The 16,757-nt window shown below is 39.3% G+C and overlaps 1 protein-coding gene across 1 annotated transcript in view; it reads left to right on the top strand.

Annotated features, from left to right (window-relative positions):
• The window catches only part of PITPNM3 (PITPNM family member 3), a 188,635-nt gene extending 172,432 nt beyond the window's left edge, over window positions 1-16,203 (top strand). The window contains exons 18-20 of the mRNA XM_058164597.1: window positions 1,263-1,446; window positions 1,741-1,869; window positions 8,521-16,203. Coding sequence (XP_058020580.1) covers window positions 1,263-1,446; window positions 1,741-1,869; window positions 8,521-8,829 — 622 coding nt within the window. The 3' untranslated portion in view covers window positions 8,830-16,203. The remainder of the gene's footprint in view (window positions 1-1,262; window positions 1,447-1,740; window positions 1,870-8,520) is intronic.
• Window positions 16,204-16,757: the final 554 nt, after the last annotated feature.

The following is a 16,757-nucleotide window of genomic DNA, read 5'->3' as shown; positions in this document are numbered from 1 at the left end:
CACTTACGACTGTATGACTGTAACTTTGTTGCTTGTATCCTTACGATTTATATTGATATTGATAGTTTCCTGATTGCTTATTTGTACCCTATGACTATCATTAAGTGTTGTATCATTAACTGTTAAATTTGTACCCTATGACTATCATTAGTGTTGTAAGTGTTGTACCTTGATGAAGGTATCTTTTCTTTTATGTACCCTGAGAGCATATGCACCAAGACGAATTCCTTGTGTGTCCAATCACACTTGGCCAATAAAAATTCTATTCTATTCTAACATGCTATCTACTTCCTCATGTATTGCAAATTGGGGTTGATCCAATTAAACCCTCATAGTTAACTCTGTTAAAAATACAGTATTCAGATAGCCCCAAATGTAAAATAATTTATCTGTACAAACTCCTAATGTAAAGTGTCTCTGAAGTTTCTAAGGTAGAACTGTGGGAGAAGGGAAGAGAACTTGGACCAAATTTATTGGTGGATTCAATATATGTGGGGACAGAGGGGGAAATTTAATTGCTTTTCTTCTTGTATTTTGGATCACTGTCTACAACTTTTGTAAACCGTGTTGAATATGCATTTTTACTTTTTTCATTAATATGCATAATTTATAAACTTTTATCTTAAGAAGGAAAAAGATGTCAGCAGTGACTGGGGAATTTGGGAATTGAAGGGGCATGCATAAGTGCACCTGCGTGCCTACCACCCCTGTCCTAATATTCCTTTTTACTTACTCTTTTCATGTATCCAAATTATGTTTATATTTTTACATGTTATCTTGTATATGATTGACAAAAATAAATAAATAATAAAGTCCATGCACTACAAAAGTTTACCAAGGTTGAGAAACACTGGATGAGAAAGAAAGTTGAAACTGAAAGTAATTGATTCAGGAGTAAAAGAGGGAACTTATTATCAAGAAGACTGTGTTAAATAATACAGAGATATGAACATTTTGAAGGATAATTCATGTTTATTTATTGGTTTCAGAATTATTTTTAAAGTGCTATGCATTTGCATTCAATTGTAAGCTAGATAATTTTATCCCCCTATCTCTGACTGTTATAGGATGCTAATAACCATGGGACCTCAGCTCCTTACAACTTCACTTTCACAACCATCATATGCAATTCCCTCTTCCTAACCATCTGTTTTTCCTCTATGGTTACTTTCTCACCTTTTGGTACTCTCCCATTCTCACTCTCCCCTCTGGGTCTAAACTGTTTGATGATCCCAGTTGCTTTCCCCTTCTCTCTAACACAGGCATTGGCAAGATCTTGGCTACCTGATTATCTATATCACAGGACGTCCCGACATGCAAAAGCAACGTGTTGTCTCCTGGCTGTCTCAGCACAACTTCCCTCAAGGAATGATTTTCTTCTCTGATGGTCTTGTCCACGATCCTTTAAGGCAGAAAACCATTTTTCTCCGGAATCTTGTGCAAGAGGTATAGTTGATAGACTTCCTCCTTGCCCTTTCCGGAGCATTGAATGGGGAAGTTTTGAAGTTTGGTTAATTAGACACTAATTTTCCTGAGTAGTCAGATCAGATTCATGGCCAAGAAACAGCCATGATGTGTGAGCTAGGACTCCAATAATCCGTGTATACTTCATAGTTCAAATTTATGATTTCTAGTGACCCAGACTGATGATGTGAGTCAATTGGGGTGTTAAATATGGGAGCTATAAGCTCTGACTGGTATCATATTTTCATGGCTAACCCTTGACATTTCTCCCTCCAGTGCCACATCAAAATTTGTGCTGCGTATGGCTCCATGAAGGACATTTCTGTGTATAATGTCCTGGGTCTTTCCCCCTCCCAGATTTACATTGTTGGACGACCGGCGAAGAAATATCAGACTCTGTGCCAGGTGATTTTTTCTTTTTCTTTTTCTGGAAGATATAAGGGCCCTGGAAAATAAGGAGGGTTCTGGGGGCATTGTACAATTATCTCTTGTGAGATGGAATTTGTCTGCAGCAACAGCAAACCAGAGCACTTAGTTTAGTCTTACATACCAGCATGCATTATATAGAAGCACATTAAAGGATATATGCACTCTCCTTATTTAAGTTTTAATTGTAAGTCTAAAAATCATAGAATTGCGGAACTGGAAGGAATCACATGGATAATCTCATCCAGTGTTTCTCCATGCTGTTTGGGGAATTCTGAAAGTTAAAGCCCATACATTTTAAAGTTTGCTGAGGTTGAGAAGCCCTGATTTACTCCTACCCCCTGTAGTGTATAAGAAAACTAATGAAACCATCCTTGAAAGATGCTATTTCTTTTTAAAAACTCCAGAGAATTTCAAAGCTTCCTAAGTAAAAAGTTGCACTGTTGAACAGATCACCATTATATATAAATAAAACCTAGGTAGCTGCAACAGATTCCCATTCTGGAGTCCTTGGTGCTGTCTGAGCTTGTTTGCTTGTTTGCAGAACTTAATTACCCAACTAGGTAACATCCTCAGGTACCATCGGTATAACTTTCACTGGATAATAAAATGTCTGCATGGAAACAACAAAGCACAGAAAGCACCAAGAACTCCACAGTTCAATCCTGAGCTACAGATTCTTTCTTCTACAGGTAGTCCTTGACTTAGAACCACAATTGTGACCAGAACTTCCATTGCTAAGTGAGTCTTGCTCACCCTTTTTTCCCATGGTCATTAAACAAATCACACAATTCTTAAATGAGTCCAGCTTTCTCCGTTGACTTTGTTGGAAGCCCCTTGAGAAGGGTGCAAATGACTGCAACTGTCATATATACATGCTGGTTGCCAAGCACCTGAATTTTGACCACATGGCTGTGCGGGCACTGTGACAGTCGTAAATGCCAAGACGAGTCATAAATCACTTTTTTCAGTGCCATTGAGCTTTCAATAGCGGAAAGCCTCATAATTCAACAACTCTGTATTATGCCCATTATTTCTGACCCTATGGAAAATATTTCTTGATCGAAAGAAGATGGCTCTCTTGTGCAACTGATGTGTCTCCCCAGTTTTGTTCAAAGTGAATCTCCCAGATTCCTTCAATCTTTTTGTTATTTATTAAATTTGTTTGCTGCCCATCTCACTGCAAGGCAACTCTGGGTGGCTTACAACATTAAAGAGAGCATTATAGAGCATGTTCTCAAGTCATAGCATCATCTGTTTTATCCTCCATGGGACCTGCTCTAAGTTGTCGCATACATCTAGAAATGGGCTGCCAGAATTATAGACATTCCAGGTGTAGAGGGGAATAAGAATTTCACTTATTTTTGATTCAGTATTCCCCCTAATGTAGCCCAGAATAGTGTTAGTGCTGCTTCTACCAGCTGTCTAATAGCTGCCTCCTGTTGTAAATGACCACATCTAAGACCTTTTCCCATGTAATGCTTCTAAGACATAAATCTTCTAATCTACTTAAGTATTATAACTATGCTTTCCATGCCAGCAGAATAAGACATCAGCATTTTTTAAACTTATCTTATGTTATAATAATAATAATAATAATAATAATAATAATAATAATAATAATAATAATAATAATAATATAACAACAACAACAACAACAACAACAACAACAACAACAACAACAGAGTTGGAAGGGACCTTGGAGGTCCTAGTCCAGCCCCCTGCCCAGGCAGGAAACCCTACACCATTTCGGACAAATGGTTTTCCAACATTTTCTTAAAAATTTCCAGTGTTGGAGCATTTACAACTTCTGCAGGCAAGTTGTTCCATTGATTAATTGTTCTAACTGTCAGGAAATTTCTTCTTAGTTCTAAGTTGCTTCTTTCTTTAATGGCTGGCTTCAGGCGCACATGCTATCGGAGGGAGGTTTGTTTGTTCGGTTTGTCCGGGCATGGTGCCAGGGCTGGGGGCTGGAGGCATGCCAGGACATTCTTCAGCACTATCAGCGTCTGGCAGGAGATAAGAGGGGCCCGGCTGTGGCGGGGGAAGCGAGCGAGGCACAACACCTGTGCTCCAGGATCTTTGAAAGATATAGTTCAGTGGTTCTGAGATTTCGTCTGCCAGTTCCTTCAGAACCCTGGGGTGTTCTGTCCTCTCTCACCTCTGTCCGAATGATGGCTTAATTAGCCGTCACTATCAGCTCTGGCAGCAGAATAGCCAGTGTCTGCCAAGAGCCTCCGTTATCTTCAACGACGCTCGTGAGTCACCTAGAAACAAACTTCAGCTCTTCATCAGTGGATTTGCCTGTTACAAAGAGACACAGCAGCTCTGGCTGCCTTTTATATCCTGTTGGGTGTGGCTCCATGACTCAGAACTTCCTAGGCCTGCCCCACCCTTGCTTCTGTTGTTCCCTCCTCTCCTGCCTAGGAAACCAAGCCTGATTGCCATCAGCTGGGTCTGCAGGCATGGCGGGGGGGGGAAGAGTCAGGGGATGGAGGCCTCGTTATCTCTTCCACCTGGCCTGTTTCTGGCTCCTGGAGCTGAGCCAGGCAAGCTGGTGCTCCCGAGGTATGTCCTGACGGCCCTTCCCCCTCACTGTCCAAGTCACTTTCTGGCAGCAGGCCTGGCTCGGCGGGCGCAGACACAACATGGGGTGTAATCCATCCGGTCCTGGTGATTTGAACTCTTCTAGGGTAGACAGATGTTCACTTACCATTTTTTTCCCTATTTTAACTTGTGTTCCTAATCTGTTTTTTGTGGTGCTGTTTTTGATAGGTTGGATTGTTTTTTCCTTTTGTGTAAAGATAGATGCAAAAAATGAGTTAAGTAGATCTGCTTTCTCCCTGTTGCTTGTCACCTTCTTGCCACTTTCTCCCAGCAATGGGCCAATTGTTTCCTTGACTTTTTTCTTGTTTTTAACATGTTGGAAGAAGCTTTTTTTGTTATTTTTTTACTTTTGTCGCTAGCCTTTGTTCATTGTGAGCCTTAGCTTTTCTCATTTCATCTTTACAAGCTCGGGCTATTTGCTGATATTCTGCCTTAGTTATTTGCCCCCTCTTTCCACTTTTTATACTTGTCCTTTTTGTCTTTCAATTTGTTGAATAGTTCTTTATGCATCCATGCTGGTTTCTTTTGAGATCTATTATTTTTCTTCCTCCTTGGTATTGTGCTAGACTGGGCTTTTATAATCTCACTTTTCAAAATTTCCCAAGCTTCTTGAGTTGTTTTCCCCTTGAGGAGTATCATCCATGGAATCCTTCTCAGCTCTCTCCGAGTTTATTGAAATTAGCTCTTTTGAAGTCCAACACTCTAGTTTGACTGTGTTCTACTACTTGTGTTTGCATTATGTTGAATTCCAATATTGCGTGATCACTTGCCCCCAAGATTCCTATAGCTTCAACACCTTCTATCATTTCATCTCTGTTAGTGAGAATTAAGTCCAATATGGCTGATCCCCTTGCTCCCTTCTCTACTTTTTGGGAAACAAAATTGTCTGCTAGGTTTGTTAGGGACCTGTTGGATTTTCCACTTGGTGCAGAGTTTGTTTCCCAGTTGATGTCAGGGTAGTTAAAATCCCCCATTACTACTGTGATGTGCTTCCTACATACCTTAGTTAGCTGACTACCAAAAAGTTCATCTACTTCCTCTGTTTGGTTGGGTGGCCTATAGTATATATCTATGGCAATATCAATTTTCCTCCCTTTAATATTGACCCAAATGTATTCCAGATAATTTTCATCATTGTTGTGCTCTATTTCTGTACAGATGTAGTTATATATAGTGCAACTCCACCTCCTCTTTTAATTGGTCTATTTCTTTTAAATAATTTATATCCCTCTAGCTGTATGTTCCATTTATCAGTTTCATCCCACCAAGTTTCTTTAAGGGCAACAATATCATATTTGCCCTCATTTACTTGAATTTCTAATTCACCCTGTTTATTCCTCATACTCTGTGCATTGGTGTATAGACATTTGAGTCCATTTTGATTGACCTTGTGTTTACTGTCTACATAACCTGTGTTTTGCCTGATTGCCCCTACTTTCTTGCCACCTGTTTGATTAGTGCACATGGTATGGCACTCACTATTAAATGCTTGGTTTTGCTTGATAGCAGGGCTGATAATCTTACCCACACAGACATCTATGTTACATGCACTGATAACCCTATTAAATGTGGATTGCTGGGGACAGAAATGTTCTGTATCAATTAATTCTCTGTCCCCGCTGTTCAGTTTAAATGTTTATCCAGAAAATCTGTGAATGTATTGCTAAGTAACTCAATCCCTTTCTTTGATGGATGCAATCCATCTCTTTTGTACAGTTTTTCATTGGACCAGTTGCAGACATTGTGACTAATAAAACCAAAGCCTTCCCTTTTACACCACTCCTTTAGCCACACATTAAACTCCACTACACGCTGGCCTTTACCTTTTTGTTCCTTATATACTGGTAAAACCTCTGAAAAGATAAGCCTATAACCTATACTACTAAGCTCATACCCCAAGCTCTGGAAATCATTCTGCACAGAAAGTGCATCCTTTTGGGACAGATCATTTGTGCCAAGATGTATAATAGCATCAACATCACAATCCTAACTGGCATTCTTGACTATCTTAAGAATATGCCTCTTGTCTCTGCTGTTAGTAGCACCTGGCAGACACCTGACCTCTTTCAAAACCTCCATATCCTTTCCTAAATTTACATCCCTTACAATTGAATCATCTATCAGAAGGTTGCATTGCTCTGATTTATACCTGATTTGTTTTAAACATTAAATTTGGCAGACCTGATTAATATTCTTTTTTATAATTTTTATTAAATTTTACAAATGCAAAGATAGAAATTTAATACAAGCTAAGAAGAATATAAAAAAGCAAAATTCCATTAGGAGCTGTCAAGAATAATATTATATATATTATTATTAAATACACACCCACACCCACACATATATGTATTTAATAATATATATATATAATATTATTATTCCTTAATATTAATATTCCCTTAATCAAGTAAATCAATGTTATACTCAAAATCTTCATATCTCAAAATCTATACCCCAAATTCTTACATGAATATGTCCAAGAACCAAGTTTATCTCAAAGGATTTTACAGCATATAAATGATGCTGTTTTAAAAATCAAATTAATAGACAGGATAAATCCTTACATATTTAATGAATAAAGATAGAAAGAAAAGATATCTGCTTAAATGAAATTGTCTTTATTTGATATTTTATGTTCTACTTGGAAAGGAACTTGAAAATTGGGCAAATAAAAGTCTAGACTCTATAGCAGGAAAGATAATTTCTAGCAGTTCTAACAACAAATTGTTATCCCTCCCATTCAGGAATTCACCAGCAGCTGCTGTCTGGAGTTGGCATGTGACATGGCTAAAGATTGTGTTGCATTGCTCCATGAAAAAGATCCACTTTTTCCTAATATAAGCCAACAAACCAAACAGCTGAAAAGTACTCCGATTTTTTTTTAATTGATCTGTGGTCACAGGGTTTTTATTCTCAGTGGAAGACAAAATTTTACAGGCACTTTTATCAAGCCGATTTCATATGTCGTCTTCCCTATTTTATTAAGACCAAACAGTAATTGGTTTAGGAAAGGAACAGCCGACTCTTTGACCACACATAGTTATTTCTAATTTGCTGCTATCTCTAGCAATTCGCTAAGGCAGTAAATTGAATGAAGGGAGTTTGTTTCTAATCTTGTGTAAAGCCTGTATGTCACATTTATTCTCTTCCCTGCCAGAGAATGCTTGATGCACCCTATCTTCTTCACAACACTTCTAGTTTATTCTGTTGTGCTCTCTAAATATGGCCAGCTAATGTTTGCTGATTTCCAGATCCTGCATTTTAAAAAGGCTTGCAATCAATTAGGTCAATTGATCAATTCTAATAGTTAAGCACTTTCAGTATATAAACAGATTGGGTAGTCTACTGTGTTTCCACATTTTCTTCTAGCTAATCCAAAACCACCCACTCTTGCCCACTCACTCATCCCTCTGTGGAGGCTGTAAAGCAGTGGTGAAATCCATTTTTTTTACTACTGGTTCTGTGGGTGTGGCTTGGTGAGCCTGGTGTGGCTTGGTGGGCGTGGCAGGGAAGAATACCGCAAAATCTCCATTTCTGCCCCACTCCAGGGGAAGGATACAGCAAAAACCCCATTCCCTTTCTACTCCTGGGGGAAGAATATTGCAAAATCTCCATTCCCACCCCACTCTGGGCACAGCCAGAGGTGGTATTTGCTGGTTCTGCGAATAATCAAAATTTCCGCTACCGGTTCTCCAGAACCTGCTGGATTTCACCCCTGCTGTAAAGTCCCTGTGTTCTTTGCATTTCTTACTGCAAATGTAGACAAACACTACCCTCAACTGGAGAACCTACTTCCTTGGCCAATTCCTTGACACAAATTCTGTCTTAATCCTTACAGATGGCCGCAAGGAAAGAGCCAGTTGATTGGTCTGTTCTTGATTCACTTGTCCTTTGTTGGCTTTTAGTCTGGTTGGTTGGTGTTTGGGGAGAAAGAAGAACAGTGAAGCTTCTGCATTACATTACTCCCTCTGTGCCACAGATGATGCTAACGTTTGTCAACTTTGTTCCCCTTCTCTTCTCCAGTTTATCAGCGAAGGTTATGCAGCCCATTTGGCTTCCCTGGAGTTCAGCCTCCGTTCCCGGCCTAAGAAGAACAACTCCCGCATGATCCTAAGGAAAGGCAGCTTTGGTCTTCATTCACAACCTGATTTCCTGCGCAAGAGGAATCACCTCCGGAGAACTATGTCCGTCCAGCAGCCTGACCCACCATCCTTGACCCCCAAGCCAGAGCGTGCCCAAAGCCAGCCCGAATCAGATAAAGACCATGACCGGCATCTGCCCTCCATAGTGTGGATGAGAGGGGGGGTTCATAAGTTTGAGTCTGTCCCATAGCAAGAGCTGGGGTTGCACCACCAGGCCTCTGGCATCCTGCAAAGAGCTTGTAGGCATTTGCTCTTTGAGTTGCACTTGGCAACTTCATGGTTCAAAGTGATGGAGAGGATTGGAATTCACAAAGCTCTGGCAGCTTCTGTCTCCCCAGGGGAACTTTCTGTTCGTTCCTCTTGTTTGTATCCACTCATGAAACATTGAAAGTAGAGAAAACGATTTGTACCAGCCGCAGTCTCTTGCGGGGGTGACACTGGACAGGAAAATGAGCTTGTGTCTTAATGTTTACTTCGTAACAAAAGTGTGCAATAAAGCAGAGCGGAGAAGCTCCAGCTTATCTCAGTGAGAAAGGGCCTCACTGACAGCAACCACGTCTGCTTCTGGAAAAGGCAGCCTTCTGATGTGGCAGCAGCAACATCTGCAGTTCTTGGGGCAAATAAGAATCAAAGGGAGGAGCCCATAGCTGTGCACTGGGGGATCTCTTGGGTGCCTTAAGCCCAATATCTTTTCATCCAGACAGCTCTATCACTGGCTCATCACCAGAGTTAGGTCTCAATTTTACTTATTTATCAGAGACTTCAATAGAGGCAACACATGAACGTGGAAACCAGTGGTGAAAAAATTGAACCCTGGATTCAATGTAGGCCTACTGTTTTTTAGATGTGGCACCCATCTTCTGTGGCCACACAATAGCATTTTTTGCTATTTTTGCAGAAAACTATAACGTCTAAAGAAACTAAAGGGATTGTCTGCATCCTTCTGCCACCATAATCCCACTGAAACTCCTTCATTCCTGCTACTCACAGTGTCCTATTTGTTGAACACACTGATGAGCTTCAGGAGAAATTTTCTGTGCCATATTTCCAATGCTTTTAAGAGATCCGTCTGTTGCCATTTCTGAATAAAATATGTATCCCAAATACTCAGTGATACGGTATCGGTTTTCCATATGAAAGGGTCCCATGACAAAACCTGATATCTCCAGTTAGGGCTGGTAAATCCTAGTCGATTTAAATATAAAACGAGTTAATAAACTAGTGAACTTATTCAAAATAAAGGAGTTTATTTTGTTTCTATAAGGTAAATATGTATGCATAGCATACATGCTTTTCAGGAGTCTCTCACCTTTTTCCCCACTATCAGATGCAGTGTAACTCTAGAAAATACAGAGTAAATGAAACTTCCATGCAACACTTGAGAAAGAGACTCTGTTCTGAGCCCGATCCACCTGACCTCGGTAGAAGTTGAGTAACCCCAGTTAAGCATTACCCCATCATAAGAATGAGCCACGGTGGTACAGTGGTTAGAGTGCAGTACTGCAGGCTACTTCTGCTGACTGCCGGCTGCCTGCAGTTTTGCAGTTCAAATCTCACCAGGCTCAAGGTTGACTCAGCCTTCCATCCTTCCGAGGTGGGTAAAATGAGGACCCAGATTGTTGGGGGCAATATGCTGACTCTACAAACTGCTTAGAGAGGGCTGTAAAGCACTGTAAAGCGGTATATAAGTCTAAGTGCTATTGTTATTGCTATCACAAGAAAGAACAATGGAAGAACGGCATAGGGAATGAGTCAGGAGATAGCAAATCATATTGTACTACTAAATATTGGAGTAGGGTACAATAGCCCATATTTTATAGCAGAAATAATAGGCAAAACATGCCTGTCATCAGTTCTTAGGATTGACCAAACAAGATAACAGCACTCAAGAATCTTACCCGTGAATAATTGAGCTTTTTTCTTTATGTGAAGTATATCAAAGATGGATATTAGAAAGCAAATGGTGCCTACAATAATGAAAGGAGAATGAAATATGGCAAATTCCTTCATGGCTTAATTGCTGTACAATCCTGAGATTAACTATTTCCTTGCCTTTAATTTCCTTGCCTTTAATAATTCTGCTTCTGATAATACAACAGTATACCTTTCCTAAGCTGCAACAACAAAATTTACTCAGAGAGTTAATCAAGGGCTTTGTAAAAAAAAATTAGCTGTCAGTGTCTCGTAGCTAATGCAATCTTGATTTTTCCTGTGTCTTTAAAATCTTTTCTCCCTATGGGCATCTGCACCGGCTGCATTATTCTCCTTTCATAATGATTTTTGTGGAAACTGCTCTTCAGAGATTTTGGATCACTCTTGAATCTACATCTGTTTGGCAGCTGAAGACTGCTTGTTCCATCTCTGCCTGATAACCATTTTTTCTTCTTTGTCTTCTGTAGTCTTAGACTCCAACAGCACTAACTTTTTACCAGCCTCTTAACCCACTTTGGCTTCTTTTCCCTATGGGACACTATATTTTCAAACTATCTGTTTTCCCCAATTCTTCTCAGTCTCGGGTTGTCTGCTTGAAGTAAAGGTGGAGTCTCCAAGTAATTATATGACAGGATGGGTTGATTCTGAGCATCAGACCCATTTGATAACATCTCTTGCTTCCTCCGATGTTCAAATCATCTCCTCCTTATTCTGCCACAGTTATACATTAGTTTCCCAAGAGAATATCCATAAATCTGAAGCTGCTTTCTGATTGAGGGTACTATTTAACCTTCATGATTTTGACAACATGGGAGCACAACTCTTATTATTTCCAGCCAAGTGTGCAACACATTGGTCCATTTATCTATCACATGCTGTCACAAAGATGACAAAAGAAAAGAAGCAGGAAATGCAATCAAAACACCAACCCGCCAAGTTGTTGATCTTGATTGATTGGTTGATTTTTGAGTACAGAAAGGGCAGGTTGTTCTCTCTTTTGGCTCTCTTATCTCACCACACCACTCAAAAGCTTTGAATAGCTTAATGTGGCATTCCTTTGTTTTATCTCTTGTTCTCCTTCATATAAAGAATGCCTCTTTAATCATTCTTTTTATTGGCCTTTTTCTGGTTCTTGCAATAGGTAGGAATAGCATATAGACTAGAATTGTTAAACTGCTCAAGTTCATACAGTGCATGGTTTTGATTGATTATACTGCATATCCTCAAATTGGTAGGTAAGGCTAAAATGGGTAATTGGTGAATCAGGCCTTTGTGAGAATCCAGCCATTAGTTGAACAAGTGGTGAGAATTTGACCATGATGTTAACATGGTTTCTTTCTTTAGATATAATAATGTCTCAAGGTAGTGTTTTTGAAAGCTGCATTTAGTGTTTTTAGTGAACCCAGTCAATAATAAGCATCCCTTACACCAAGATTCAATCAGATAGCATGGGTTTAAAAACCAAATTAGATGTAACCTAGCAAGTAAATTTGCTATTTTTAAAAAAGAGATAGACATAGGCCATCTTTTCCAAGCAATTGAGGATTGAAGCAAGTTAAGGCTGAAGAAGAATTCCCAATCATATTTTGCAACAGTGCATTATGGGTGACTACCTGGAGAAAAATAGAGAGTCCCCAGGGTGTTGTAGCAGAGTCCTTCGTACCAGGTAATTCAGAGTTGAACACATCAACTTTAGCTCATGATTATAGTAAGGGACTATATCCCCCAAACTGTATTCTTGAATGCGTTGCAGTCCTCCATGCTTGTAGGAAGGGGACAGAATAATTGCATCTCGATGTGTGGCAAATCCATAAAGTGTGCAAACAGGTTTGTAAATTAATTTAAATATAACATGTTACAAGAAATGGTTTTGTAAGGTCAGATCTACTGTATTGGCACCTGAGAGATTTTAGCAAAACAAATTCGTTGGCCCTGGGATTATCTTCTGGTATTCTTCAAGTACTGTTTATTTAAAAATACATTCCCCTCTTATTCATCTCGGACCTCCACATTTAATAATGCTTCTCCTTCCACTGACTTAATTATTGCCTCAGTAGGTACTTACAGGCTATTTATGTGACTCAACATAAGCTTTGCTATCCAAAAGTGGGACAAACAAGAATGTTCAGACATGACAATTTCGGAATCTCTACCAAAGGGTTCCCTGTAGTCTCATTTTAGGCCTGAAGCTTTAAGATATGGAAACACTGGCACTAAAACGAATAATGTATTGTGTTGGCTGACATTTTCCATTCCCATGTGGGCTGCACCCACATCCTGTTACTTTTCGCTGTAGTTTTACAGGAGAGTACGGTGTTTTTCTGATGCTTTGGAATTCACCTGGAAAAAAACAAAGACTGGAACAAGCAACTAGACAAGAGATATGAAAGGTTGCTTAAACAAGGTTGTGTTCTGTTTTGTTGGAAGCAAAAAGTATCAAGTGCATTCAGATGGGGAATTTGTAGGAAAACTGAAGACCTGGATAATTCTAAAACATTACAGTAAAGAAGAAGGAACACTTGTGAACTATCTTGGAATAGCAGTCTTAGTATTGGGATAAATGGATGTTTGAACCTACGTGTTAGGACTGATCCTAACTTGGATTGATCACTTTGTGGGTCTTGGATTCAATCTTTGAGGAACAATCTGTTGGATTCCCCAAAGTTACTTCCATCTACCAGTGTGTCTCTTTCTGAAGATAAATAGAAAAGAGTATCCAGTTAACCAACACATCATCTTCTTTCTCCCCATCCAGGACTGGGACAACCTTAATGTTCTTAAATGCCTTGTTAACAGTTCCCTTTATGCTGCTCCCTCATATTTAAGAACTTGTTCTTTAAAAAAAAAGCCAGTGAATAACAATGGTGGCTTGTTAAAATGTGTGTTGTTACGAGACGACATGTATATGGTTGTGCTGTGTGTGCGCATACACGTGTGTACAGTGTTTCACATCAGTGCCATTGCTAACTTTGCGTAGCAGAAGCTAACTTTTATATTACATGTTTTGTTCAAGGTTTGGCTGTTCTGTTGTGGCATTGTGAAAAGAACTTAGACTCCGTTCCAGGTATGAATAGCACTGTTGATCCAAATCTGAGCTTTCACATTTAAGTAGCACTAAAGGAAATGTTGGGCTGGCAGCTTCTGCTGCTTGATCCAAATATTTCTGTGGTGTGTCTTTTTTCTGAAGTAGCCTTTGAGTCCTCTTGAATGTTCAAAGCTAAGAGGTTTCTTCTCATTCATTGGCATTTACAGATCAACAACTCCTATTTTTATGACTCATTGGGTGGAAAATCACATCATTCACCACATCATTTGAATGCAGCATCTTCTGTGTTGCACCAAGGTGGTGAGGGAGGGAGGGCAAAGAAGAATGGAAAATGATATTCAAATGGAGCTAGATGTGAGTATTTTTGCCTTTTTTCTACACAAGGCACTTGTGCTTTGCAGTGTCTCCTGTCAATTGACAGAAGTCCAGAACCATTATTGGAAGTGGTGAATATCTTCTACAAAGGCATTCTCTTGCAAAGTAAGACAAAACAGTTTTGTAACAATATCAGGTAAGCAATGCAGGCTGATTAAGGGTCATTTGAAGGCTGAAAGTTGAGTTCATAAAAGCTCCATGCTGGTAGAGATTAACTATTTCACATTTTTTCTGCTCCCATCACTTGCACTGGTTATTATTTTCTCCTATATTTGCCAATAGAATGAATCCTTCAGACAGCAAAATGCTAGACACACAGTTTCTCCTATTCCTGTTGTAAAGCTGGAGCACATTTGGTCCCTACATTTCTTCATTACAAACAGGTAGATTAATTTCCAAATTCTAAAGGGTTCTGCAACCTTCCAAAGAACCAAATTCCCCAGAAAGCAGGATAAAAACCATTTGTGCACCATATTTGATATCATTTGCTATTCAAAATGTTTAATGCTAATCTGCAAAAGTATTTAATACTTGTATTGATTTTTTAAAATTATCTTGGAAAGATGACATGAAGTTGTTGGCTTATTAGACTTTATGTTAAAAGGGCCCAAATCAATATAATCTGAGGCACTAATAATCCTAAATATTTTCTTATTTTCATTTTTTGAGATGAAATTTCCATTGGCGAGGCCAGGTATGCCGATTCATCTCTAGACAATTAGATTTGTACAAATCTTGGTTTAGTCAGTAGACACAGCTGAGCAAAAGATACCCCTTTTGAAGTATGGAGAAATCAATGCTTATTTACAAGTTTCCATTTTTTCCTGGCCACCTTTCCAAGTCAACATATATTAGGCTGTTTTCTTACAGCCTTGGCAGATATTGTGACATAGTTATTCTTCCCGGAACTCTGGCTTCCTGCCTTATCAATGTCACTCTTTACATCCATAATTGCAAAATACAAAATAGCTTTGATCCTTCTCCATCGAGGGGTGAAATGGCAAAATTAAAAACCTGTTCTTGTTTTCTGGGTTAATTATGAATATTGATTTCAGATCTAGTGATCAGCTCTTCCAAATGTGATTTAATCATTGAATTGGTTCACTGTACTACAAATAAGCTACTTTCAAGGCGTTTTAGGTTCTCACCCCTGGGACTCCTAGACTATGCTTTTCTGAATTGGCCTCAAGATGTTTTCAAAACTCAAGATTTTTATGGCTCTGTGGCTCTTGGAAAACACTTTCGGGTGACATTTAGAGATCAATTGAATGGTTGAAGGGCATGATTGGAAAAACTGAGGTGCTTTGAGAATTAAACTTTGAATTGCTAAATGTAGAATGAGTATGAGCAATACGGAGGATTGTCAAGTATGTAATGATGGATAGCCAGCTAAATCTTTATGGAACAGTCAGAGAGACAGAGACTATGGTAAAAAGTAAATAATTCTACCCTGCCTCTCAAGGCAGCATACCAAATTGGCCTTGTTATTTCTTGTGTATTTGAAGTTTTTTTTAAAAAAGAACAGCTTGGATCTGAAAGCTGCCATATATTTATATTTTTATTTGTACGATTATTTTATTTATATATTAAATTTGGAGATTGCCCATCTCCTTCACAGAATTGACTTTTTAACACTGAGATGCCAAAGAATGTGAGCTTTCAACTGAAAAATTGTTTGTTACGAGTCTGCATATGAGAATATGTTTTGAATTTTGGATAAATTCCAGCAGCAGAGAGAGAGGTGGTCAGAATATCTTAATCATATAATCATTTCCAGTGTACAGCTAATGAATTTCTTACAGAGAAGCTTAAAAAGATGATTGGGGGAGGGGGGGGAAGTGTTAACATTTTTTCCAAATTGTATTTTATTTTATTTTCTGCTGGTTTTTAAAATCTTCTGGCATAACGTGACTTAATGTCAAGTATCACACTTCCTTCGCCTTTCAGTATGTATCTTTTTAAATTCTTTCTTCGATGTGAGAGCATTTTTCTGTTGCTCGGACCCACAATTTCTGATTAATTGTTTTAACATTCAGTTTGATGAAATAAAGCACCAGACCTTCTTGTTTGAGACTAGTGTTTCTTACTGTTTCCACGTGTGCATCTTTGGTTCGTGCACAAAAATAGGTGTATCTATTCCTACTCTATACATTCTACAAATCCCTGACTGTACACAAGCAGAAGAGGAAATAAAGCAATGTAACTTCTAAATCAAGCTGAGTCTTTACTGTCTGCTACCGCATGTCCTTCAAATCCCTTACATCAGGGATGTCGAACTTGATTTCATTGAGGGCCACATCAGGGTTGTGTTTGACCTCAGGGGCCAGGGTGGGTGTGGCCAGTTTGATGTCACTCATGTCGGGGCACCTCTGGTGGCCCAAGAGCTCTGCCAGCAAAAAGGGGCCCCTAAGCTCCGTTTTTGGCTGCAGTGGCCTCCTGCAGCCTTCTGCCAGCAAAAATGGAGCTCTGTTTTTACTGACAGAGGCACCGCAGGCTGGCCCTTTGCTGTTTCCCCATGGGCCAGATCTAAGCACTTGAGTTTGACACCGCTGCCTTGCATGGTTTTGGATGAACAGATAGCGGAATGGAGGAATGACCTGTATTCCATTTCATGGAGTAGCCTGCAGATGTGGGAGGTATGTGGACTGTAATTTGTAAATAGGGAATGCCTATCTTAAGTGGCGAATAATTAGCCAAGCAGCCATTCAAGGCTAAAGTTAATTAACCATATTCACTCAATGTGTTCTACATGCTATGGGAATTAA

Source organism: Ahaetulla prasina, chromosome 1 (genome assembly GCF_028640845.1).
Source record: "Ahaetulla prasina isolate Xishuangbanna chromosome 1, ASM2864084v1, whole genome shotgun sequence".
Taxonomy (NCBI): Eukaryota; Metazoa; Chordata; class Lepidosauria; order Squamata; family Colubridae; genus Ahaetulla; species Ahaetulla prasina.
The sequence above is the reverse complement of the archived record's forward strand: the minus strand, read 5'-3'. Positions and strand labels throughout refer to the sequence as shown.